This window comes from Podarcis tiliguerta (assembly GCF_965153285.1).
Source record: "Podarcis tiliguerta genome assembly, chromosome: 2".
In the NCBI taxonomy this organism is placed as follows: Eukaryota; Metazoa; Chordata; class Lepidosauria; order Squamata; family Lacertidae; genus Podarcis; species Podarcis tiliguerta.
The window spans coordinates 106,317,402-106,343,940 of NC_139535.1; the positions used below are offsets into that span (position 1 = coordinate 106,317,402).

The 26,539-nt window shown below is 44.5% G+C and overlaps 1 protein-coding gene across 5 annotated transcripts in view; it reads right to left on the minus strand.

The window, feature by feature from the left end:
• DIP2B (disco interacting protein 2 homolog B) overlaps positions 1-26,539 on the minus strand; it is a 190,829-nt gene that overhangs the window by 12,401 nt on the left and 151,889 nt on the right. For all 5 annotated transcript variants that reach the window (XM_083427265.1, XM_083427268.1, XM_083427269.1 and 2 more), the window contains 18 exons: positions 25,852-25,916; positions 25,233-25,326; positions 23,897-24,016; positions 21,554-21,668; positions 19,001-19,140; positions 17,704-17,840; positions 15,891-15,971; positions 13,749-13,876; positions 12,515-12,629; positions 11,068-11,269; positions 10,199-10,308; positions 8,303-8,383; positions 7,693-7,816; positions 6,112-6,233; positions 4,907-5,018; positions 4,175-4,284; positions 2,459-2,589; positions 1,061-1,229 (listed from right to left, as the gene is read on the minus strand). In XM_083427265.1, coding sequence (XP_083283391.1) covers positions 1,061-1,229; positions 2,459-2,589; positions 4,175-4,284; positions 4,907-5,018; positions 6,112-6,233; positions 7,693-7,816; positions 8,303-8,383; positions 10,199-10,308; positions 11,068-11,269; positions 12,515-12,629; positions 13,749-13,876; positions 15,891-15,971; positions 17,704-17,840; positions 19,001-19,140; positions 21,554-21,668; positions 23,897-24,016; positions 25,233-25,326; positions 25,852-25,916 — 2,156 coding nt within the window. The remainder of the gene's footprint in view (positions 1-1,060; positions 1,230-2,458; positions 2,590-4,174; positions 4,285-4,906; positions 5,019-6,111; positions 6,234-7,692; positions 7,817-8,302; positions 8,384-10,198; positions 10,309-11,067; positions 11,270-12,514; positions 12,630-13,748; positions 13,877-15,890; positions 15,972-17,703; positions 17,841-19,000; positions 19,141-21,553; positions 21,669-23,896; positions 24,017-25,232; positions 25,327-25,851; positions 25,917-26,539) is intronic.

Consider the following 26,539-nt stretch of genomic DNA (forward strand, 5'->3'; position numbering starts at 1 on the left):
TATCACTGTTTCCTGATCACTAGGAAATCACTGGCACAGCAATATCTGTTTAATACTCCTGATCTACTCCTTTAGAAATGTAAGGACAAAATGTACCAGTGTTACCCTTCCCATATAACCTGTAGTTTTTAGGCAGATATGGGAGTCCAGGGCACATGGCATTTTATGGCAGAAGAGAAAAAACCTTGAAGGATCAAAAGATACGAACTGTATTCAAAGAGTCAGATCAGTATGTACCATCAGGGTTGCTGGGTAATCATTAAAACAATATGCATTTTGTGCAAATGGCAAGATATCCATCTGGTCACACTAACATAGCAAAAAGAAAAAGTTCTAACAATGGGGTCCAATGACTCACCCTTCCCAACTCACCATTGACAAAAATCCAGTTGACACCAAAGAGTGCAGGTCAAGCCTGAATACTGGCCTCATTTTTACAGAACACACCAAGTAATGCTAAGAAGCAAATCATTGGCTGCTGAGTTTTTCTGATCCCACCCCAGAAGAAATCTTACTAGTTTTGTTTGATGAACCAACTGGCTATAACAGGTAATAATCTTGCACCAGAGGACTGAACTAGCAGCATCTGTTACTTTTAGATGCAAAATCTACCACGCTGCTCCATTTTACTCCCAAATTCAAGAGTAGTGATTCTGCCTTCTGAGCTGCTGCGTTTAACATTCCCTTGTCACTATCTTTTCTGAGTTAGATACTGTACTCTGTTTATTTATTTCAAATATTTAACAAGTGCACTTTTCCACAGATTTAAACTAAACTGGCAGTACACCGGGAACACAAACGAATAGCAGAGCTCTTGGGCAGCTTCTCCATTCATTTCAATGGTGATTATGCAGAATAATTCCTCAGTTGATGGTGTTCAATATTTCTAAACTGAATTTCCAAAATGCCTACACAAGATAGCCAGAGAAACCTTAAGGAAAAAAGGCTCCTTACAAAAGAAAGAGAGATCCAAATTTTCAATTGTGATTGTCTGAAAACCAGAATGTATTTTTAAAAATGGAAACACCAATACCTACTGTAACGTGCTTGCGCTTCTTACCTTTAATACATCAACCTGATTCCCAAGCCCCTTTGTACACATGTCCATGACTGAGTAGGAACAGAAAGTGTCCCGTATTTTATACTGGCTTACAGTGGAGAGCCACAGAAAAAGGTTGGATTCCAGCTCCATAGGAGGAATTAAGATGGATTGGTGACCAGAATACACGCTGCCAAGGAAGATCACAGACAAGAGAATATATATCAGTTTTTGGAAGTGGATGGAGTCCATTCACTTGGCACTGCCTAACCTCTTCTCCTGATGGTGACTTTGGTGCTCACATGCAAACCAGCCCCAGCCCCCACTGGTATCTAAATCCAAGCAAATTCCTGGTTTATTGGCATACAGCAGCTTTTGAGACAGATTATTATTAGCTGGGAGTTGTTGCGATTGTTCAGACCATTAACCATAGAAGCATCAGTGGCTCTTATACGGCATTTATTTATAAGATCTATTTATATAAATTTTTACCTTGCTGCATAGCTCCACAGAGGCCCTTGGCCATGGTATCTGATCTCAGTATTACCTAGGGATTTCTGGGGCTCAGCTTGTTTGCACTGCTGTAGGGGACAGGGTATTGCAGGTTTGTGGATTGTGAATGTTTCGGTTAAGTGAGCCACCAAATGTAGGTCTCAGGCTTAGAATAGCTCGTGAACAACTAAAATGAATTTTTCCAGAAGGCTACATTTAAATTAAATTATTTGCACTAGATAAACATCATCTCCTTGCAGACATATAATCCCCAAGGGGAAAGTGTCAACACATAGGATATAAAGGGGGGAAAGATTTTGACTCTGCACAGATTCGATGTATGGAGAAGCCTCTGTCAATCTTAATAGCCCAAAGACAAATGTTAAGACATCTAGCTGATGAAATTTGCTTGCTGTTTAGGAGACAGTGCACTTGTACTCTTGGCTCATGTGAACTGGATTCGCTTCACAGAAATCCCCAGATGTTCCAATCAGACCCTTCGAACAGACAAAGACCAGTGTTCCTGTTTACACCAGCCAAGGACCATTCCCCTGCAAGTTTATCCATTCTTCTAACTCAGGGGTTGGCAACCTAAGGTTCAAGGGCTACAAGTGGCCCATAGGGGTCGTTTAACCGGCCCATGGACCCCTGCTGCCCGCTTGGTCAGTTTCCGTGCGCCGCGCCAAACTGGCACAGAGCAGAGCAGGGACCGCCTTCCACGATGCTGGCTGGCTTCCCATTGGCTGCAGGAAGCTCCTGCAACCAATGGGAAGCTGTGAACGCCTCCTCCGTGTCAGAAGGAGCGCCGGAAATAGTGTTTTTGTGTGTGCGTACACTCTGGCCCACCGCAGCGTCTGCAGGACTGTGAACCAGCCCAAGCCACAAAAACTTTGCTGACCCGTGTTCTAACTGCATCCTGGTTCCTACCTGCAAAGGCACCAAAGTGCAAAACCAAGCCCACAATAGGGATCTAAACAGATGGCAATCTGACGTGAGGAGTATAGTTCACACTGGAGTTTTATGGCTCTGCAGAGGGCGCTGACTGCTGCATGGGACATCTGGAAAAAGGGAGGGGGGTTAGTGAATCCAAGTGGCACAATAGCAAGAACCTGATAAATACAACTTGACATGTATGCCCATGAGAAACCACATTGTGAGGTTAAGTGATGCTGATTATTTAAAGCATTAGTTTAACTACCGTATTTTTTGCTCTATAAGACTCACTTTTTCCCTCCTAAAAAGTAAGGGGAAATGTGTGTACGTCTTATGGAGCGAATGCAGGCTGCACGGCTATCCCAGAAGCCAGAACAGTAAGGGATCGCTGTACAGTGATCCTTCTTGCTGCTCTGGCTTCTGAGATTCAGAATATTTTTTTTCTTGTTTTCCTCCTCCAAAAACTAGGTGCGTCTTATGGTCTGGTGGGTCTTATAGAGCGAAAAATACGGTATTTCACTAAACCAGGAAAGCAAGCCCAGAATCATGCCTTAGTATAGATTGGTGCTGCTTTCTTCATAGCAGCATCCAGAGCTCCTTGCTTCCATCATAGACACCCTCAAAGTCTCTTGTTAAGAAAGGCAGGAAAGGATTACTGTCCTCACGGTATGAACAAGTGCACCGGGGGGGGGGGGGCGGAGCTCAAGGAGACAAAGGACTTTTGCTCAGCCTTGCACAGGCAGTCTGTGCCCGAGCAAGAAATCCAAGTCTTTAATATGCTCTCCCAATTCTCAGACTACTGAGATGCTGTTGCTCTCCCACAGCATAGGATGTCAAATGCTTTGCAAAGGCTAATGGTGACCATCCCACTGCCCAGTGTGCCACAGGAATAGTCCATGGCATCAGACAGGTCCACTCTAACATCAACACTGCTCAGTTCTATCACATACACAGCCCAACAAGACAATGATAAAAATCCACCAACAGCATACAAATCAATATGGCTAACCTGATCCAAAACACCCACCGACCCTACTCATACATGAAAACAAAGGTCACCACAGCCAACCCCAAATGAACAGCCACACCCTAGGCCAACCCCAACCTCTCTCACCACCAAAGGAACACAAGTGAACAGCAGAGAACCTGCACAAGCAACACTGACACAAAACCCCACATATATTAAGTCAAATAGAAACATCACCACCTGACTCCACCCCCACTCATCTTTTCCCCCTCCACCTCTTTTCCCCTATTCTTCCTAATATCTCAACAAATGAAACTGATTTCTAAAAAAACCCCACAAAAGTTACATGGGGGAAAAATACGAGAGAGAGAGACATTGCACATACCTTTGTAAATCAAGAAAATCTTTAATAAATGCTGCAATGTGGTTTGGTTTTGTCCCTGCTGAGTCAGGGATCAGGCAGCAGTAAACCGCTGGCAAGCCTGGCACAAAAGGAAACCTATCCTATGCATGCATGCCACAAACTCCTGTGTGGTCTAAGCTCTTTCTAATTTCATTTAAACCATTGGAACACCAGGAACATCACTCAAATTATTGACTGAGGTATGGTGCTAAGTAACATGCCAGTCCAATGTATTCATAATCTTGCAGCCAAAGATGTGAAAGCCCCTAAGGTACATCTAGGGCTCAGGCTATAGAACAGGAGCCCAAACACAAAACCGACTAGCGAGACACTACTGTACCTTCACTCCTGTAAGCATCCCTGTTGTGGAAACACTGAAATCCAGGTATGCCAACATTTCTGGAGTTGGTGGCTTATAGACCTGAGGTAGCCGCTTCCTGGGCAAATCATCTGGAGCAGATAAAAAAATGAAAGTGATTAATTTTTTATGTGGTCTTTAAAAATGAGCTTCTCTGGGGAACAAAGCAAGCAGGTGATGCTGGAATGCAATAGAACTACTTTTGGCAACACACTTACAAGGTAGTCTCTTTGTTTTCCAAATAAATTACAACCGGGACCTGTTTACATATTTTCTAAAAACAATCTGCCTAAGAAAAGGAGAATGCCCACATCATACAAGAAGCCAATTGGCTCAACTTTTAAGATGACCTATGAGGACACACACATACACATCACCAGGTTGGTGCAGAAGTATCTGATTACTCTGAACTTAATCTGATTTCATCAATCAGCCTATTCGTTTTAAGTAAACAGAATGTCATGCAGTACTTCGCAAGGAAATATGGGCTACAAGCAGACGACCAATGATTTTCTATCATTTGAGAACCTTGCTAAGGTGTGAAATCAGATTTGGACTTGTATTTTGAATGCGGCAGTAAGCAACTGGAAACTTTAAATGGCTTCTGTTCTCTGTGAATGCTCAACAGTTGTGGTATTGGTGAGAAATCCCTCTCCTCTATGAATATGGCTAGCAAGTAACTAGAACAGCTAGACAGACCAGTAGCTCTCTTACCTGTATCAATGATGGTTGGCCAGGTTTTCACATCAACAGCAGATGCTGCCTCTCTGGATCTCAGTAGCCTCATCAAGGTCTGACTTGTGAGGATACAGGCAGCTTTGCTAACCTAAAACACATTGAACAAGTGACTGCTGTTAGGAAGCAAACAAAGAATTAGCAAACACAGACTACCATAAACTAACCTGAGATTTAGAGCTTGCAAACTAAGGAACTTGGTTGTATTTGAAACCCACCACCTATTAGTATAGTGTTTCTTTGAGTGTTCAAAGTGCTCTACACAGTGTGTCATGCAAACCAGGCCAGGGCAAGCCAAATGTTAGTTAAGTGAGACTGTCTTTGTATATTCTCCAAACCAGGACTAGTGCTTAAGCTCGGTCCTCACTAACCAAGAGCTGTAACCACGAGTCCCAGTTGGGACAACAGGCTGAGCTCAGCATGGCACAGCAGCGGAAAGGATCGCAGAGGAGAAGCGGCAGTCTCACTAAGCTAATATTTGGCTTAGTGTGTCGTATGAATGAGGCCATTATCCCAGTATTCCTTAATGGAATCCTGCACAGTATCTCATTAAAAGGTAAGGGGGGGGGGGCAATGCTGAGAGACAGCAGTTTGCCTAACACTACCCAGTGAGTCTGTGGCTGAACTGAGGTTTGAATCTGGAACTCACCAGCCCACAGGTCACACTCTGAGTTTCATGTCCAGTATCTTCAAGTTTCACGGACTTAAAACGTTTCATGTTTTTCTTGTCCAGCTTTGACCTTACCCTGAGAAGCATCCAGCCCTTTTGCTACTTTGTATTTTACAAGAATCGGCAACCACAGAAGGGCTATTGTACTAGCATGAAACAGAATACCACATTCTAGTGCAACAGAATACATTAGAATGCAATGGTGTTCTTGTTCAGCTTAAGTGTGAAGGACAAGAGCAAGGTGAATGCACAATGTGACCTGGAACATAAAAGGGAAACTAGCTGGCAAGATGCAAACTGTTCCCACTCATTTATTGTTCTGTGAATTATCAGGCAGCAACAAGGTATTTCCACCGCATTTCACTGGTAACAGCATAACAAACATAGAAAATATTTTTCCACGGGATTAACAACACACTCTACCAGCTAACGTTCAAGAAACAGCTATTTCATTACTCTGAGATAAAAGGCCAACATTTGGATGTAAACGGCTTTCAAGCTTTTTGCTACTCACATCTACAATCATCCGCACGGTGGGCAAAGTGGCAGTGAGATTCTGAGCGTGTGGAGGCCGGACAGTCACAGGGATGCAACCAGCATACAAGCAGCCATAAAATGCTGCAATGAGCTCGATGCCTGCAAGAACACAGGAAGATATAGCAGAGAAGTAGCTCAACATCCTCCACCTGCTGTCCAGATTTTCTGCTGCAATGAGCTCCTTAAAGATCGGCAGGGACTGGCAGGATGCTGACAAGCGTGAGGCAGGGGAAGTGGGGTTGGAGTCTGACTCGGGAGAATGCAGGCAGCGGTTTGTGGGTGCCTGTACCAGCCAGGAGGCAAGAATCGGAGGCAAGAGGAAGCTTCAGAGTTGGAAGAGGAGGCAGGCAAGGCAAGTGAAGAACCAGGTGCTTCCCCACCCTCTTCTACACCACTGTCTCGAGAACCAGGAGAGAATTTAAGCAGGAAGAGCAGAGGAGGCTTCCTTGTAGGCCTAGTCTCTGGCTACATGAGCGCAGCCCATTGTGGGAAGGTACATAAACCGGTGCAAGGGGAGCGATTCCCAGTTGCTGCAACTGCTCCATAGAGTGTGGACTTTGGGAGAAGCTGCCTAGATGCTAGATCGGTTTGTGTGTGTATCCAGAGCTGTAGAAGCGGCTGTGTTATCTCTGATGATAAAGAGTGAACTCTCTGCCATGTGCATTCCTTTGGCTGGAAGCACCCTTGAAAAAGAGTCACAGCTCTGGAGGGCAAAACACTCCTCACCCACAGCTCAAGGTGGAAATGCAAGCCACACAGGAGAACTGGTGGCAGCAGACCAGACAAAGCAAGAGAGAAATTTTAAGAGGAGCTGCCATGAAGACCCATTCCTAATTTATACTAGGAATGCAGTAAAAACTTGTTGAGTGAATCACTACACAAAATAATCTGGCAAAGCAAGGGAGAACGAAATGCAGCAGATCTAGACTGGGATCACCAATATGATTCTTTGTCACAGTGAAAAGCAGTATTAAGCCACACTGGGGGGAAAGGCCACTTTTGGATTCTCACTCCAAGATTATGCCTATCGAAGCTAAGCATCTATTTGGCAGAAACCCCAGAAAACTTTGCTGATTGGGGGCATGGAGATTCAGAAGCCAGAAAGGGGTGCAAGCGGGGAAATGAAACAGAGGACTGAAAATCATTAAAATGCCCATTGTCCAAACTACCACTGAACTTCCCAAATGTATAAAACATCATCTCCTGGGCCTAAACTTGTTGAGAAATGAAAACAGAACATTATTTGACCTGAGTTGAAATGCAAACAAAAAGATTTTCTTTGTTTACAAAAGTATGTGCATCCTCTCTTTCTTCAGGTTGTGTTTTCTACAGATCAGTTACATTTGTTGCACTCTTCTCATCACTTGAAGCAGAGTTCCTATTACAATCCACATGATCTTCCCCACATTTGAATTTGCTATACCAGACACCTCAGTTTTGCACATCGTAATGCACTCCTTACATTCCAGGGCACAGCAAAGCTTTGCCGTTTAGAGGTAACAGGATGTACTGAATTCTGTGAAACTCCACACCAACCCCCCCCCCAGGCATTGCTTACCAGGAGGATAGAGCAGCACCACGTTATCACCGGCATTGAGGTGTCCCTTTTCATACAGAATCGATGCGATTCGCTCAGCTCGCTTGTGCAGCTGCAGGCAGGTGGCTGTACAGACAGGGGCCCCCTGGAAGAGACAGAAAGAAACATCCTCTAAACAAATGCATGGTGCTTGAAGAGAGTGCTTTGGAAACAGATCTGAACAAATACTGGCTGGTCTCTGGAGGACCACTTGAACACTCTCTCAATTCACTTAAACTGCAATGTGCAAAGAGTCTTGGGGGAATGATGCTTTTATTAACACAGCCCCATGACTGGGCAAATGATGACTGTTACGTGCTCAAAGGATGCATGGAAACCTCCTGGTTTCTATCTCTGATTATCATGATTTAAACTTATTATGAACCCATCCTCTTTCATTATGTGACTAACCGTCTGAGCCCAGCAAATGCATTGACCTCAGCTGACATGGCACACAACCCTTAAGCCTGAACACACACCCCAGAACGTGGAAGAAGCACGTATCAACTGTGCCCCTATTCTACAGGGAGTACAAGGGACATAAAAGTTTGCTAAATGCATTGTTCGTACGTTATCAGACCCCCATCCCTACCTTTGCATTGAGCAGGAGGAAAAGCATGTGCTCGGGCGTTGCTTGTGCTCTCCACTGGAGCACCTCAGACAGGAATTGATGCTGCAAAGAAAAGAAACTGTTAAGCTGCAAAGGCAACCTAAAGATGTGACAGGGCACTGGTGCAAAGAGGGAGATGGTCCTTCGTAGATCAGCCCAGGCTTCTTTGATATAGGACACCCATTGGATGGGAACGGAGAGACAGAACAATGCTGTTTTAGGTGTGCGGTGGGAGATCCCAGAGGGGTGACCTAAGCACAGGCTGTGGGGCCAGCCTAGGTGGGACTACCTGGGGTCCACATTGAACAGACATCTGGCAAGTAGCCAGAGGAAACAGAGCCAGAAGAGACTTTGATTTAAGCAGCTTAAGGAAGCCACAGGGAACTGGGACAATGTGTGGTTACCTTTTTTGTTTAATAGCTCTGCAGTGTGGCGAGGGCAAAAGTGCCAAGTGTCAAAGCAGTTATGATCCTAACTAGAGATGGGAAGGCCTGGAAAAAAACCCGAGAAAGTGGAAAAACAACAACAGGATTTCCCCTGGTTTTTTCAAAAACCATTTTTTCTGTTTGGTTTTGTCAAATGGCAGTGGTGGTTGCTCGTGAGTAACCAGCCAGGACTCAGACCTGTCTTTTACAGGTTTTATTTTGGTGCAAACTATTTACAGTGCAGAGCCACAAGGTCATGACTGCCTCAATCGCTAGCAGAATCTGGGAGTGGTTGTTTCCTGGACCTCCCCCAACATAAAAGTCTCATTACTCCCAGCCTTTTCCTTCCCTCTTTGCTCTTTAGACCTCTGCGCAGGGTGGGCGATGGAAGGGGCGTGCTTCCCTCCTGGCCGGCTCGGCCAGGAGCGGTGCTGAGGCTCCCTGCAACATCCTCTGGTCCTTTTACCTCTTCCCCACTGGAGGTGAGGCTTTCCTCATCACCGGAAGAGGAACTGCTTCGCAAGATTTTCAGAGCCTTCCTGTAACACAACTGCCCCTCTGTTTCCCGCCCCTGTTCCGATGGCAGTTCCCTGACCGGTTCCCCCCCCATCTTTTCCAGGTTTTCCCCAGGTCTTCCCGTCTCTAATCCTAACCCTCTTCCCAAAATTATGTAAAACTCTGGATAGCTCAGTTGGTTAGTGTGTGGTGCTGATAATGCCAATTATGCAGGTTCGATCCCCATATGGGACAGCTGCATATTCCTGCATTGCAGGGGGTCAGTGGCGTAGCGTGGGTTGTCAGCACCCGGGGCAAGGCAAGTAATTTGCGCCCCCCTCCCCCGCTGCACTGTTCCTCCCCCAGATAGTCCCTCGCGCTCTCTCCGCACCACACCGCACGCCTGGCACCCCCCCCCTCCACAGTGGGCGGCGACCCGGCGGCTCGGATCTGATTCGCACAGCCAGCACTGCAGTGAGAGAGAGTGAGTGAGCCAGGTAGGGGCAGAGAGCTGCGAGTGCGAGCGCCCCCCCCCCCAGATGTTGCGCCCGGTGCGGCCAGCCCCCCCTGCACCCCCCACGCTACGCCACTGCAGGGGGTTGGACTAGAGGATCCTCAGGGTTTCTTCCAACTCTGCAATTCTATTATTCTCCCCCCGGCCCAATGATAGAGCACGCTCTGCTGGAGGATACAGCTCCTGCTTAGACTAGGTCTGTGGCCACCTGGCCAGGCAAACCAGCAATTACCTCTGAGCAAACCAGAGTGATAAATGGCTCTCCTGACTCTTTAAGATTTAATGGGCATGAGAAAAGCATGTGCATACAAATCCACTTGGGGCGCTAGCCTGCAAACACCTTTGTCCTACTTTTTTTTGACAAGGCCAAGAAAGCAGCTGTGCATAGGATCGCCCGGTTCCAATCCAGGTAGCAAGTTTGGCTCGCACGCAACAGAAGCTCACCTTTCTCACCAAATCATTCTCTTCTATCTGTCCAAGGTCTCTCCCAGAGGCCTGTGCAATGCGCTTCCCTGCAACCAGGTTCCCCACCATCACAGAGGCGGGGCCGACACCTGTTGGCGGCAGCAGCAAACACTTGGTAAGGGAAGGCAAAAACCACACAGTTGTGTACAAAAGCAGTATGGGAGGAAGGGAACTAAATTAGGCACCACCCTGGTAAGAGGATTCCAAGAATAAGGCATGAGACTGAGCATTACAGGGGAGGAAACCACAGCAGATACGCTTAAAAAACCTCTAAAACAATGCAAAATAGACACTCAGGGCAAAGACCCATTTATGCTGCTGGGAAAGCCTGTCAAAACAAAAAGATCTTCAATTTCTTCTAGGAAGTGCAGATAATGAGTGCCTATTGTACTCAACAGGAACACTACTGCACAGAACATATGCAGCCACACTGAAAGCCCTGCTCCAGGTTACTGCAGAGCAGGTTTCTGTGATCTTTTAATTACTTCATGAAAAATAAATTGTTTTCATTTCAGAATATTCATTATATCATCTATCTATCTATCTATCTATCTATGGTGGGTGGGGGGCACCATCGCATCCCTGTGTTCTGTCCCAAATAAAGTTCCATCCGTTAATTTTCTTGAAAAGAAGTTATAAGGCCTTCCTTGTTTCATGAACAATATCAGTGAAGGAATTTCAACCAAGAATAAGCTTCCGGTCCAATTAGACTGCAGTGCTAAACACAACTTCCTAAATAAGTCCCACTGAACTCAACGAGGCTTACTTCTGAGTAAACATTTATAGGACTGTGTTGCTAGTGTGGATTTTTTTCAAAAAAAGAATGTCAAGTTTCCTCACACAATTACCTGGTTGTTTTTGCCTGGGTTTTGGCAGATTAGTCACACACGTGTGCGGGCACATGAGAATGTTGCATGGGTGCAGCGACCCCTCCAGGAAGTGCTGTTTGGTCTGAGATATATGGATCCCTCCTAGAGGAGTTTTTGGCAAAGTATTGGCTGGAACAAGAGCGAGGCAATATACTCCCACTTGGTGGATGCTGTCGATCGCCTAGGAATAAGAAAACAAGAGAATGACTTTCCAGTGCAGCTTAATTGTGAATCGCTTCAATTCATTACCTTGGCGGCTCTAGAAGAGATGCTGGCAAACCCATCACCGAAAGCTACAATGTAAATATATCACAAGCTTAATGGTCGCTGCTACCTTGCAAGTAAGATATTGAAATAATAAACAACGGGCAGTTAGCAGGCAGTTAGAAATCATGAAGGCAGGCCACATTCTCACAGGAAGCTTTCTGCACTCCTAATTTACAATGAAAGCATATTATACAGTAAAGCTTTTTTGTGGGGGGGGGGGTATAAGGTGTGGGGTTGAAGAAACAGGCCTACATTACGTTTTCACCTTTGCAGGTGGGATAGTCAGGGGAGGGGTCATTAACCTTGTGTGCATGGACACTACATGATCTTCAGCTCCTGAGTGCATTGAAAAAGGTTTCTCCCTTTCAATAAAAACACACACCTTCACGCCTTATTGCCATTATTTTGAAACAATTACTTTTAAAAGTGACTTTAGGGGAAACCTTATGCAAATATGTTAATAACAGTAAGGGAAACAAGATGTGTGTGGCTTTGGGTTTGTTTCTTGCATCACTCCTTGTTTTTGAATCCCACACACTTTTGCTGTAATTCAAAATAGAAATAAAGAAAGACATGCACTCCTATACCAAATACATTTACTTGGTATTGAGCTTTATTGGGACAATAGGATCCGCTTCTGAATAAATATACACAACTGCTTTTTAAAAAATACTGAAAGCTGGATTTAACAGCTGTTGCTGGTGGGCTTCATTTGGCCATACGAAATTTTAACCTGTGCAGTACAATAAAATGCTTTGCCTAAGAGGTACCCTACGTTTTAATATTATACCTCTGTTTCTGTTTCTGTATGTAACAGGTGTGACATACAGAATTATCATCATCATCATCATCAATTCCATGTGTGAACCCAAATACATATGAATCACTTTTTGCTGGGTGGTGCTGAATTTATTTTGGTTCTTGCCACCTTAGAAGAGGCTGCTTTGTACAAAAATAAACATGTAGTGGTCCTTAAGAATGCAGAAGTTGGCCATCTCTACCAATTGCATCCCACTTCATTGATCTAGAAACTCCAGCCCACAGACAAGACTCCTCAGTGTGTCTGGCAAAGCATGGGCCGCTACTAGCTGCTTCTGTTCCTAACAGGATGCCAGTCCATCAAGAGAGAGGGACCAATTTAGCTCAGGGACATTCTAACCTGCAGCACACGGCTCATCCACTGGAAACTGTCCTCTTCCGAAGCATCTGGCCGTTGTTCAGCCACCACCACAATCCTCTCATCGTAGAACACAGTCACAGAGAACACCGCAATCCTAAAAAGGAACAGAAGATGTGCTGTAGCGTGCATTCTTTGCTGGTGTAACCATGTCTGTAAAACGAAACAGCAGTGTCTGTGATGCCTGAACAGGGTAGGCTGAAAGAGATCACAGAGCCTGGCTACAAAGCCACCTCTCCCTTTTTAGGGCAACCAGAAATTCCATCCTACAGTCACACACACCTTACAGCTCCCCGTCCTCCTCACTATTCCCTCCGCTGTGCAATGACCCAAATCTGGAACATCTGCAAAATTTATGGCAGAAAGTGTTTCTAACAAGCGCATGACAGCCTACAATACTGATTACCATGGAATGCGGGGGAAGGATGATAATTAAACAAAATTCAAGGCGATGTCAGACATCTCACTGGCCAGTGGGCATCATTCATGCTGGAATAATTTATACTGACAGTACTGGTTACAGTTACATTCATCAGAGAACCAGGATGTGTGTTAGCACTACCTATCAAGTGAACACTCAGTGATCACTTTGGCTTCTCCCCACCACATAGTGTGCTCAATGGTCCTTAGTGTAGGAAAAGTTACTGGGTTGGCAGAGGTGGTGTAAATTGGCAGAGGATATAAGCAGCATCATGGCAAAAAGGCATGAAACAAGGGGAAAGGAACAATGGGAAGCAAATGCAAATATCTCAACGACTTTCGCCATGTTTTGTGTCACCATCCTCTGCCCTCATAAAACAAAATCCATACTGCATAATAAGAGAATGGCAACTTTCGTAGCAAACAGGTTCTGTATTTGTGTGGCTCTCTAATTACATGCCACTGGATGATGAATTTTAGAAGTAAAACGGTGACCATCCATTGCGAGAGGGATTCATTAGACACCATCTACATACATGCCTGTATAACGTGCAACTTTTTAGCACCATCAGGTAATTAAACAGGTGCCATCTCCCCTACTTTTAAAATGGCCAAGTCTGCTGCTATTGAAAGACTGCCCTGAGATTTCCTGTACTTGAAGGAACAGGGGGAGGGAACAACAACACTTGACGTTCTCCTGCAATTTTGGAACCATGTTCAAAAGAAGGCTAGTAAACAACAGCTGAAGACCCATAATTCCCCAGTTCGTTATTTTTTTATGGAGATGCAGACTTGCCTTCCTCTGTAGACCGTCTTTATAGATTCAACAGCCAGTCCAGTGGCCACAATGTCATCGGCATTATGTCTGCGTCCACTAACAATAAGCATCCCATCTATTTTTCCAACGACGAATACCAAGCTGCCCTGTATGGTGGAGAAGGGGGAGGGGGAAGGCATCAGCAAACACAATCCTTCTCCCCATGATCACCAGCTGCTTCCCCTTCTGCTATTTTGTTACCGTATTTTTCGCTCTACAAGACGCACCAGACCACAAGACGCACCTAGTTTTTGGAGGAGGAAAACAAGAAAAAAAATATTCTGAATCTCAGAAGCCAGAACAGCAAGAGGGATCGCTGCGCAGTGAAAGCGGCAATCCCTCTTGCTGTTCTGGCTTCTGGGATAGCTGCGCAGCCTGCATTCGCTCCATAAGACGCACACACATTTCCCCTTACTTTTTAGGAGGGAAAAAGTGAGTCTTATAGAGCAAAAAATAGGGTAATTCTTTTCTTTCATGTATTTAAACCACCCTTCCTACCAGGTAGCGTACATGCATCTTACAAGAGACCACAAAAGAAAATTACGACCATTTAAATCAGACCTTTTATTATGGCAAAGACCACAGAAACCCACCCAACCTGAAGTCTAAACTTAGGTTTCCCTCTCAACCTGTTAATTAGTGACGGGAAAACAACAACTGTGAAATATGAGAAGATACTGAAAGAAAGGAAATTTGGGTGGATGTTTCTAAACTATTCATAAAAACTGGACTGCGAATCAGATAACGGGGGGGGGGGGGGATAATTGTAGCATCTAAGCCACTGGGTCCTAAAGTGTGGGCCAGGGCACACTAGTATGCCACACAAGTACGTAAATTAAGCCAACATGTCGAATGGATTCACCACTCTATGCTCACGGGAAAAGGGAGACCCCATGCAACATTTTTCTCATCTCTCTCTGCTAATATATGAGAAATAAAGGAGTAAGGCTGCACCAAGATTCCCAAATGCAGCCTGTGCTGCAGATGATAAACCTGGAGGAACTTCAGAAGCAGGTTTGCCCAGAAACATTGCCACTGCTTAGAAAATGCAGCTCAGCTCTACTTTGGGCATAGGGAAAGGCAGGATGCCAGGAAGCAGTCTTAATGGGGATATCTCCTGGATGCAGTGAGAAAGACTATCTGTTTATTGTTCTGAAAACTAACAACATATATATATATATATATATATATATATATATAAGCTAAAAGGTAAAGGTAAAGGTACCCCTGCCCTATGGGCCAGTCTTGACAGACTCTAGGGTTGTGCGCCCATCTCACTCAAAGAGGCCGGGGGCCAGCGCTGTCCGAAGACACTTCCGGGTCACGTGGCCAGCGTGACAAGCTGCATCTGGCGAGCCAGCGCAGCACACGGAAACGCCGTTTACCTTCCCGCCAGTAAGCGGTCCCTATTTATCTACTTGCACCCGAGAGTGCTTTCAAATTGCTAGGTTGGCAGACGCTGGGACCGAACAACGGGAGCGCACCCCGCCGCGGGGATTCGAACCGCCAACCTTTCGATCGGCAAGCCCTAAGCGCTGAGGCTTTAACCCACAGCGCCACCCACGTCCTATATAGGAGCTAGGTGGGTGATTAAAGTAAGAGTGAAGTGTGTCTCTAACTTTAACAAGGAGCAAACACTGTATCCTAGGCACCAAAAGTTGTGAAGCAAAGTTCTAACAAATTATAGTTATATGATAAATGCTTGCCTCTTTCAAAATAAGTTGCTAAATGTATATAACAGAATATATTTATAAGAGGGGAGAAGGCATTACAGGGGGATTCAGGAGGGTTTTGCTTTGTTTTAAACACATTTCTTTGCACAGGCTTGTGTACATCCTGGCCCAGTGACTGCCTACTGTGAGATCCAGTGTGATGCAGTGATTTAGGGTGTTGCACTAGCACCTAGGAGACCAAGGTTCAAGTTCCCATTCAGCTTTGTAGCTCGCTGGGAGACCTTGGGCCAGTCATTGTCTCTCAGCATAATCTACTCCAAAGGGTTGTTGTTGTGAGGGTAAAATGTGAAAGGGGAGAAGGTCCCCTTAAGCTCCTAGGAGGAAAGGCAGATATTAATGTAAATATTAATGAAAGAAGGAAAAGTGCAATGAATGCAGGTGAACGTACAGGTCCCACAAAACCTAGCAAACCAGAGCGCACAAACGGTACATCGCCCACAGGAGAGCCAGCAGAATTCATAGGGATGACCTGAAAGAAGAAAAGGAAGGACATCATTTCTGTACAGGAAGATGCGCAGTTTATCCCCATTGCAATACAGCAAGACCCCTTTCCAGATGGATGTAGCCCAGGGGGGAAAAAATCAATCCTTTCCCCTGGAACATGCTTTGCTTACATAACCCAGGCATTGACATTAATTGGAACAGAGTGCAAACCCAGAAAGCACAAAACAAGGAACGCTGACTCTCACTGACAGGCGCAAGACAGTTTTACTAGTAGGCTTAACAAGACTGGAAACCAGGGCATGATCTGCTGCTGTGATGCTGTGATGCTCAGAAGCGTCTTGTTGCTCCTCTGTATTCACTGCTACCAAGGTGATGTGTGTGCCAACCTTTCCTCCCCTGAGTTAACCTCAATTTATTTTGAGCACACAAAAATTGCGCTCACAAGATCTACGTTTTCAGAGGAAACTGACAAGGATTAACGTGGCGGAAATGAAGGAAGGACAATACAGCTAGCACAGCAGGCAATAACAGACTCTGTCTACAGGATAGAGAGGTTCTCTGTGTATGAAACGGGTGCGCAAGCTGTGCTGGAAAATAAATCACACACCCTGATCGCTTTAATGCCCTCCACAGTTCTACTCTGAATCCTACCCCTTTAGAACCAATAACATCCCAAATTTCTCAGCCACCATGGCAACTGGAAACTTGCTGTAAAAAAGTGATTCTTTTAACTCCAGTCTGCAGAACTGAGTTAGTAACTTCACAGGCAGAACAAATACAAAGCCAAAGGCTTGTGCATCTTTGCTATGCATAGGGAGTCTCAGTTAAAGAGGTGTGCCGATTAAGAAACACAATTGCTTTTCCACAGCCTCCCATATTCAACCTTTCAACTTCCAAAGCAAGCTGAGTGAATGCAGCCTGCCTGGATCTCTGGAAAGCCTAAAGCTCTCAACTCTAAGAGAAATGAGCAGAATTATTTATTCAAGTGTGGCATCTGTGATCTCCTATATTCATCGTTTCCTATCATGGTGCCACAAAAACAGATTTTTAGTCTTTCAGTGGCTAATTGTAGATGGTTCAACAGATACTCCCACATAGTGCTAAATTTGAGACAGTGTTTAATTAAGCTTGTATAGTCAGCTGTTAAGAACGTATGTTCAGCGCAGAAAGTCCTCAGTTGAAGTCTCACCTCAACCATGAGCTCATGGGTGGCTTAAGGAAAGCCACTCTGTCAGCAAAAGCTCCACCACTCCTTGCAAATCTGTGATATGGGGAGCATACTGACCTACCCTACTGGTCGCCATAGGGATTGTTAAAAATATATACAAAGAAGAGTTTTTAGTACAGTCGTTCCTTGTTTTGTGACTGGGATCCGTACCGGAGCCCTGGCCAATAGCCAAAAAGGACACAGGGCAAAGTGCCACGTCTGTGCACACGTGTGGAGCGGTTTGTGCTTCTGCGCATGTGCAAGCAGCAAACCCGGAAGTAACCTGTTCCGGTACTTACGGGTTTGCAGCGGACATTCACCGAAGTGGATGCTAGACGAGGCAGACGTTCGCAGAGGTATTACTGTACTTGCAAGCACGATATGAATGCTTAATAAATATTATAAAAATTAAACACAGAAAGATTCCCTTTTCCATTCCCATCCACTATCTCAAAAAATGTGAAAAGCTGTGAAAAGCCCAAACAAACCCTCTGCTAACTCAATAAAACAGAGCACGATCCATTTAAAGTCAGAATGCAGAATTACATACCTCAAATGTGTTTTTAGTTACTCCAGTCAGCCCATAATACATCATTCCTCCTGTTCTGGAGCTAACACAGATTTCGCCAATCTCATCTGTCTTGCAGAGCTGAGGAGGTCCATCAGGCTTCACTATGCACATCATCCCTAGAACAAATCAAATGCCATTAGGGAACCTCCCGTTCAGTCTCAGAGATCAACTCCTTTGATGGAAATATAAGAGAAGAAATGGAACAGAACCAGGCTTTTGACCCAAGTACACATTTTAAGAAGCAACTGCTATGCTTACAGCAGCTACAGTCCTATTTTGTCTGTCTCCTTGTTTAAGGTGTTCAAGTTATCAAACACTTAACTTTAATGGGCAAAGCCTAATCTGGACTTTTCTTTCTTTCACAGCTTGTGCTTCCAGCATGTCAATCATTAGTTATCCCAGTAAAAGCTCCTTTACGATGTATTTTTGTTGGTTTCTAAGCAGCTGCAAGTTCATTTCTAAGCACAGGAGAGGATGGGATGGGAGATGGGGACTGCAGAAAATTAGATGCACGGGTATGTCATGGGGTGATATGGGCACAGACAGCAATTTCCCTAAGATGGAATACATGTTCTCAAGGTAAATGCTACCACAAAGCTAAATTGTGCTACTGAGACCTTTCCAAGCATGTGCTTTAAAAGGTAATGTGAGCCTTAAGAAGCAAAAGGAATAGAGGAACACAATACCCTTTTTTTTTTTTTTTTTTTTTTTTTGAGTGGGCAGAATAAGCCCAAACAATTTGAATAACCATCAGATGAAAAGGTCTGTTAGCAGTACCCAGAGGATTTTAAGGGTGCAACAGCAAAGGATTACATAGCAGCTGAGGCTACTGCAGGAGCAAAGCAGCCTTTGTGGCAGACAACATGGCTGCCCAACTCCCATATTTATTTGAAGCATTTTTACCTTGCTCTTCAGCCAAAGAACCTCCCAAAGTGCTTACAGTAAAAATCAGTGCTTATCAGTAAAAATAAGGCAGCCCCTTCCCACAAATTTAAAACCTAAAGGACGCAACACAAGAGGAAAAAGTGAGGAGGAGGGAAGAGGAAAACAAACACACCCAGACACCAATTCTTAAAGCTGCTTTTTAATTCTTACAACAGCCAGCTGGATTTGAAAACAGTTCAGGGGAAAGAGGAACAAACAAACCTCTGCTGCAGCCTGAAAGGATAGCTATTGTTAGGTGATAGATGAGAGAGGGAGGAGCCCAAACAGAGAAAGTTTGAAACATTTCAGAGCAGGGCCATGTACGGTCCCCTTCCACCACCATGATCCTCACCTCCTGGCATCACATGTCCAACATCCTGCACAGTGAGAGCCGAGTTCTTATCTTCTGTGTTCACACGTATGACACTATAACTCAACCCATTCATCGATAAGATGGCTCTTCCAGGCAAGGGTGCCCCAGGGACACCAGGTCTAGGAATACAAGAGGCATTAATATACAGTGGTACCCCGCAAGACGAATGCCTCGCAAGACGGAAAACCCGCTAGACGAAAGGGTTTTCCGTTTTTCGATGCGCTTCGCAGGACGAATTTCCCTATGGGCTTGCTTCGCAAGACGAAAATGTCTTGCGAGTCTTGAGATTTTTTTCTGCTCCCCACCCCCTTTTTCTAAGCCGCTAAACCACTAATAGCCTTTTAGCAGCTAATCCGCTAATCCCTTAAGCCTTCAATAGCCGCTAATAGCCGCTAAACCGCTAATAGTGCTAATCCGCAAAGCCGCTAATAGGGTTGCTTCGCAAGACGAAAAAACCGCTAGACGAAGAGACTCGCGGAACGAATTAATTTCGTCTTGCGAGGCACCACTGTACTACAGCACAATATGAGGGGCACTGTTGGCTTCCTACTGATCATGTTGGCCGGGATGGGGATCTTCATGCTTGGGTATATATATGAATGTGGCCCTCCTGGCCTTTCTATTTGGCCCTTGATACCCTTACGAGCTCCAAGTCCTTCCCAAGCACTTTTACCTGGCTGGAATGTACCCACAAACAATTATAATGCCTCTGGCTTACCACAAGGGAGATGTGTATGCATGTGAAGGAACCTCTGACTTTCGTGTGGCCGGAATGTGGCCTACTGTACAAAACTAGGACACATGTTCATTGTTCTGCCCATTTCCCCCTCTGGCCCTACACATCACTGTTAGGAAGGTTCCCCGCAAAGGAATGGTCTCCTTGGACTGCAAAACGCTCTCCACCCCAACTTAGGGAACCTTCCGATAACTAGCTTTTTTCTAATTGCTGAATGGCAGGGAGCCCCACTAGATCTGGGTTTTCTGAAGGCACACAATGCACAATGAAACCCATGGCGACCGATCCTTAGGTATATTACTTGGGTCACTTCATGTAAGGATATTTTAAAAGTTCCCGTATTATCTGAAGTGATCCAGGGAGGGTGGGCAGAAGGTAGGTTTGGACCCCCATGGTAGTTCCCGAACTGATTTGCAGTAGATTGGAAAAGGGACTCTGATTGCCTGCTGTTCAACGATGGTAACAAGGAAAAGGCATATTTTCCACCTTAAATTAGGCGGGTGAAACAAAGCAAGCTTGGGTTAACCGAGTATGAGTGTGTGTGTGTGTGTGTGTGTGTGTACATGGCTGTGGTTGTTAGATCTTGGGGTTCTGGTAAAAAAAACCTAAGTAGATCTGATAAGACTAAAGTCTGCCCAACACCAAACCAGGAACTTTATCCAAAGATGGGTGATCACTGAGTCCATGTACATTCAGCGGAGTGGAAACCTAGTTCTAATGGATTCTCAACCTCCTGATATATTTGAATGTGAATAAATTTCTGTATGAACCCAATGAGAGAAAGACATAATTCGTGCTTCTCATCAACAGATAAAAAGAAAGCCTTAAATGCCATTTAGAATTATTAGGTTTGCTTTCCAATAGCTACAGAAAAACAAACAAACAAAAAAAAAAAAAACAACAATCCAAAAAGACTGCACAGCAATGCCTCAAGAGTATGAAATCATATTCTAGGATCAAAACTGAAACTGATTTGCGTATTTTTATATTTGAACAAAATGAATACATATATTAGATCATAGGTAAAGGTAAAGGGACCCCTGACCATTAGGTCCAGTCGTGACCGACTCTGGGGTTGCGGCGCTCATCTCACTTTATTGGCCGAAGGAGCCGGCGTTTGTCCGCAGACAGCTTCCGGGTCATGTGGCCAGCATGACTAAGCCGCTTCTGGCGCCGTTTACCTTCCTGTCGGAGCGGTACCTATTTATCTACTTGCACTTTGTGCTTTTGAACTGCTAGGTTGGCAGAAGCTGGGACTGACCAATGGGATCTCACCCCGTCCCGGGGATTCGAACCACCGACCTTCTGATCAGCAAGTCCTAGGCTCTGTGGTTTAACCCACAGCGCAGAATAATAAAAAAAACTTGTGAGGTTTTTAAAAAGTTATTTTATTAATATTAAAATAGTTAAGCTCTGTTATTTCCGGCACAGTGTAAGGCAAGCATTAAAAACAAATAATTGGGTGGGTGGAGAAATGTGTAATAAATTAATTACGAAAACAGTAAAATATTTAAATTAGTCGCTTTTGTTCCCCATCAGAACCAGGATACCTATATATGCCCCTCCAGAGTTTTTACCAAGGCCAATATGTCCAAATGGATGGATGGCCATAGAGATATTACTGCCACTTGCTGTGAGGACAGAAGCAGTGAATTACTCAGTGAAGAAGCTATGTACTGACTACAACTTTCGTTTCAGATGCCCCAGATAATAAACGAGCTTAAAGTATTTGTAAATTGGTGGCATCTCTTTAAAACACAAAAGAGGGGTAGTTGGGAAAACCAGACATCACCTACCTCCGAATTGCCACAGTCATTGCTTCAGGAGATGTTGCACAAGGACATATTGCCTCCGGTTTAAGCCCATGGCTCTGGAACAAGCTTAGGAAAGCATCGCAAGAGGACACAGACCCTGGAAGGCAATCATTATCATTTTAAACTGTGAACGGGGCCTGCTAACAGAAACACAAAGGCTGCTTTAGGAAAGCCATAATATCTACCATTTATATGATGCCTAAATGTAATAATATTTCCTAAAGATTTAGTGCACTGCAGACATGTCTGAGTGCTATAATAGAGTGGCTCTTTCTAAAATCAGACTTCCTCACTTAATTACTGTGCAGTAATATAGTTCTGGAGCCCCAGGCATATTATAATTTGCAGGAGGCCTGTCTGCAGATGAAGTACACAAAAAGGCTGGATAAAAGCATATAATAATAAAACTGCAATGCCCACATTATGCTATTTATAAGGCCAGAAGAACCTCCACCTTCCTTTCAAAGCTCTCTGAGCATCCAAACCTTAAAAAGGAATTACGGGAACTGATGTTAATTCTAACTGTACAAAGCACTTCACAATAATCCCTAGGATTGTTAGAACCTCTGTGCAGACTCCTTGTGAATCTGAAAACATTTGTGAAAGAAGACAATGACAAGGTTTAAGTGCTCCCCCACCACACCCAGAAGATTACGGTATCTTCCCAGTGCATTCTGCCTCCATCTGATCCAGAAGTGCTAATTGCATTCAAATTGTAATGCTTGCCAATACCATCTGGCCAGACACTCAATTAATCCCCCAAGAGGAGCAGCACCCTGTTGCTCATTTCTTTCAAAGACCCTTTGCCTCATCCCCTGTGAGCAATTTAAAGATGCTCAAGTCTCCTCCTCTATGCTGCCTGTTAATGAAGGGGGTGATTCCCCACCCCCACCCCAGACAGAAATGGCTGTTGTCCTCTTTTAAAGATACAATTCTCATAGGACTTCTGCAAAGTCTTTGGCCATTTCTCTAGATGTTGCCTTGAAGTAGACCCCCAATACCATGTCTGCCAGAATATATCCAAGTGTTTTAATTCCATTTCTTTAACTTTGCCAGTATAACTCAAGTTATTACACGCTTAGAAGCAGACAAAAGCAAGTGTTAACTCTTATCTGACTACTGCCATTCCAAATTCCTGCGTCTAAGATGATTTACCAAGGTGTTCTTGTATACAGAACACCTTTGCTCTTTATTATGAGTTTTGGTTTTAGTGTTGTTACCTGTCTTGCATACTTAAGGCAGCACCAAGCTAGAATATCTAGGCAAAACTAAAACTGCAATTCAATTCCTCTTATAAAAGCAGCTCCAGAATATTTGGCAACTCACTGTTCTATAAGACAGTAATCATGTGAACAATATTGCAAAAAATACAATGAAGATTGCAAAAAAACACAAAGAAGCAAACCTTTTATTTACCTCTATTCTACAAAATAAATTGCAACAAATGCAAACAGTACAGGGAAAGTTCTCGTGACTGACACACACACACACACACACACACACACACAATCTTTGCTCTCTATTCTTCTAATTTGAAAATATAGAAGAGATAGTTATAACCAATTTCCTGTTGGAGTACAATGAAATATAGGTAAAAGGTAAAGGTCCCCTGAATGGTTAAGTCCAGTCAGAGGCGACTATGGGGTTGTGGCGCTTATTTCGCTTTCAGGCTGAGGGAGCCAGCGTTTGTCCACAGACAGCTTATGTGGCCAGCATGACTAAACCGCTCTGGATGCAACGGAACACCGTGACGGAAACCAGTGCGCACGGAAATGCTGTTTACCTTCCCGCTGCAGCGGTACGTATTTATCTACTTGCACTGGCGTGCTTTCAAACTGCTAGGTTGGCAGGAGCTGGGACAGAGCAATGAGAACTCACCCCATCACAGGGATTTAAACCACCAACCTTCTGATCAGCAACCCCAAGAAGCTCAGTGGTTTAGATCACAGCGCCAATAATTACTAAATTGCCCCCTCTCTCGCATAGCTCATCAGAAGATTAAGTTACATTTCCTCAAGAGGCAAAGATTTTATCCAATGCTCTGCCCCCTGTGGACCATTCACTTCCATTGTATTGCATCTGCCTGCCCATGCCATAAATGATCTTACACCATGCAGGCAAATAAGTGTATACAGCCTTAGGCTGCATTCCCATACTTGGAAATAAATCTTACTTGCATCCACGTGCGCACACACTTTTCAATGCTCTACTGCCAAGTATGTGAATAAGTTATCTTCACTGAGCACAATTCTGAAGACTGTTGGAGGAAAACCTGCTAAATATGCAGGCACTACGGCAGGAAAACAGGCCCACGTGGATACTCACAAGGGTTAGCACCATCTGTTACAATCAGCATCCGCAGGGAATTTAAGCTGACATCTCTTTGGTCCCGGTGAGCCATCATGGCCCAGTGCAAATCTCGACACTTCACCAAAGCCACCTTAGCTGCAACCGAGAGAATTAGAGAAAGTCAGTGCACCAAAGTGGAGGCTTACTTGTTGCTCCTTTAAGTAAAAGCCACAGGGATATTCTCAGAGATCTGAAGGACAAAACTCTAGGCAGACTTAGGAGGTAAATCCCTTTGGTAAACAAATGCTACGACTGCAGGGTGAGAAGATGCCAGCTCTCCAAGATCTCCAATGAGAAAGTAGCAGAACCATGTAGCCTAAGGCTATGTTCCCAGTAACAATCAAGAGTCACACATCCTTTTAGCAGCTTCTCTGCGCCCCATTCAGCTCCATGGGCATGGGAACAGGACTGGAGACCAGATAGGGGCCAGATATGTTTTTCTATAGGTGTTTTGCATATCAATACTTCCTGCACCTAATAAATGGGGAGAGTGTCAGTTTGCATTTCTTGGTACAGAAAGTATTGAGCGGATGTGTAGAGATCTTTCCTATTCTATTTACCGTATTTTTTGCTCTATAAGACGCACCAGACCACAAAACGCACCTACTTTTTGGAGGAGGAAAACAAGGGAAAAAATATTCTGAATCTCAGAAGCCAGAATAGCAAGAGGGATCTCGGCGCAGTGAAAGCAGCAATCCCTCTTGCTGTTCTGGCTTCTGGGATAGCTGCGCAGCCTGCATTTGCTCCATAAGACGCACACGCATTTCCCCTTACTTTTTAGGAGGGAAAAAGTGAGTCTTATAGAGCAAAAAATACGGTAATTCAAGAGTAGCTTCTCTGTGTGAAAGAAAGGTTCGTGATGTTGGGTTATTCCTTCAGAGAAGCTGACTACAGCTGGCTTAAACTGGTTCTGTTGTCTTTTTCGGTCAAGGTCATGCTGACTATAATAATAGGCCAGAAGGAACCTGGGTTTCTCTTTCTTTCTCTTTTCCTTCTGGTGTGATGTTCTGCACATAGTATGCTTAATGTTAAGGTTTAGTCTTTTTGTACGTTTAAATTAAGACTGCTGTAACTGGATTTCTAATGGACAGTGCCAATCCTGAACGTATCGGATTTGTGACCATTATGCTCATTTGCATTCAGTAGCAGTAAAACTCTGCTGGATGAAATACAATTGCCTCTGGTCTACATTTGGGGAATCCTGAAACATGTTTTAAGTTTTTACTCTGCTAACTATACATTGTTCTGCTCTGGATCATATCGAGTAGAATTTCATGACACGTCAGCCGTGCAACAGCCTTTCAATGCCCACCTTTGTGAGTGTGAACCCTCTGTACCCAGGAAAGAGGGCAGGTTTTCATCACTGAGTAGGGCACACTGACAGTGTGCAGCTTGTTCATTACACTCTGAAAGACAGAAAGAGAGCCGGTTTTACACATGCACACACAAGAGAATAACCCAGATGCAAATCAAATAAAAACAAACCACTGGCAAAAATGTGTGGTTTCCATGCACGTGAAAAGGCGTTTCCTCTATAACCACAATGAATCCAATCCAATAAATCTAATTCATAGGATTTTAAAATAATGCTGACATGCTACACTTCACATTCCACAGTGAGACTGCAGTCATACCATTCTTCAGTGGTCCTTCCATCTTTAAGACTAAGCTGAGCTGTGGCGCACGATGAAATTTTTCATAGGGGAACAGTTAGGGATAGAGGCGCCAGCTTGCAAGGGTGAGGGCGATGTTGTGGGCATGAGCATCACGCTTCCCTCCCTAAGCCGGGCAGAAGCTTCCCAGGCTTCCCAGCCCCCAGGGAGCATTTAGGGGGCTAGACTAGTCCCCCTAGTCCAATAACCGCATGCCTCTGTAGCCTACGAAAAGAAGTCACAGTAAAGTTTCTGCAGAAACTTAAAATGCTGACTCACCGTTAGCATGCTATGCCACAAGCCTGCATCTTTCTTGAAATCCAGGACGTTCACTATGGTTTCACCTGCAACAGAAATGTTAACACTTAACTTGTCTGAAATTTTGCTTCCCGAGGTGCAACTTTCTATTCTGCTAAACAAACACAAGGTCTACTCCAGGGTTCCATGAATAATCATATTGTACTGGCCACTTCTCAGACTTGCCATGAAAAACCAAAATCTCTCCCCTCAGATGCTTGCAACAAGCTTCTTAACAGGAAAATAAATCTCCCTCGTTGATAATGCCAAGCATTTCTCTAACAAGAAATGTACCAACAGAACTTTCTACGCACACACTTAAACAGATCTGTATTGCTAAGCGGGGCGGGGGGGGAGGAGATGGAATGCTATTTTAATTGTTTTATTCTATTTTATTGCAGTGATGATTGGTATTGGCTGCTTCAATAGTCCATCAGGGCAGATTAAGATGCCTGTAAATAAACTGCTATGAATGCTCTGTTTTGGTTTATATGAAGGCCCATCTATTCCAGGATCCTGTTCTCACAGTGGCAAACCAGAAGACAGCAGAAAGCCTGGAAGTAAGAAAGCCTGAGCACAACAACACTCTCCCCGCTTGTGTTTTCCAAACAAGTGGTATTCAGACGAAAGCTGAAGAAAAGCCACTGATGACTGATGATGCGTACTGAGC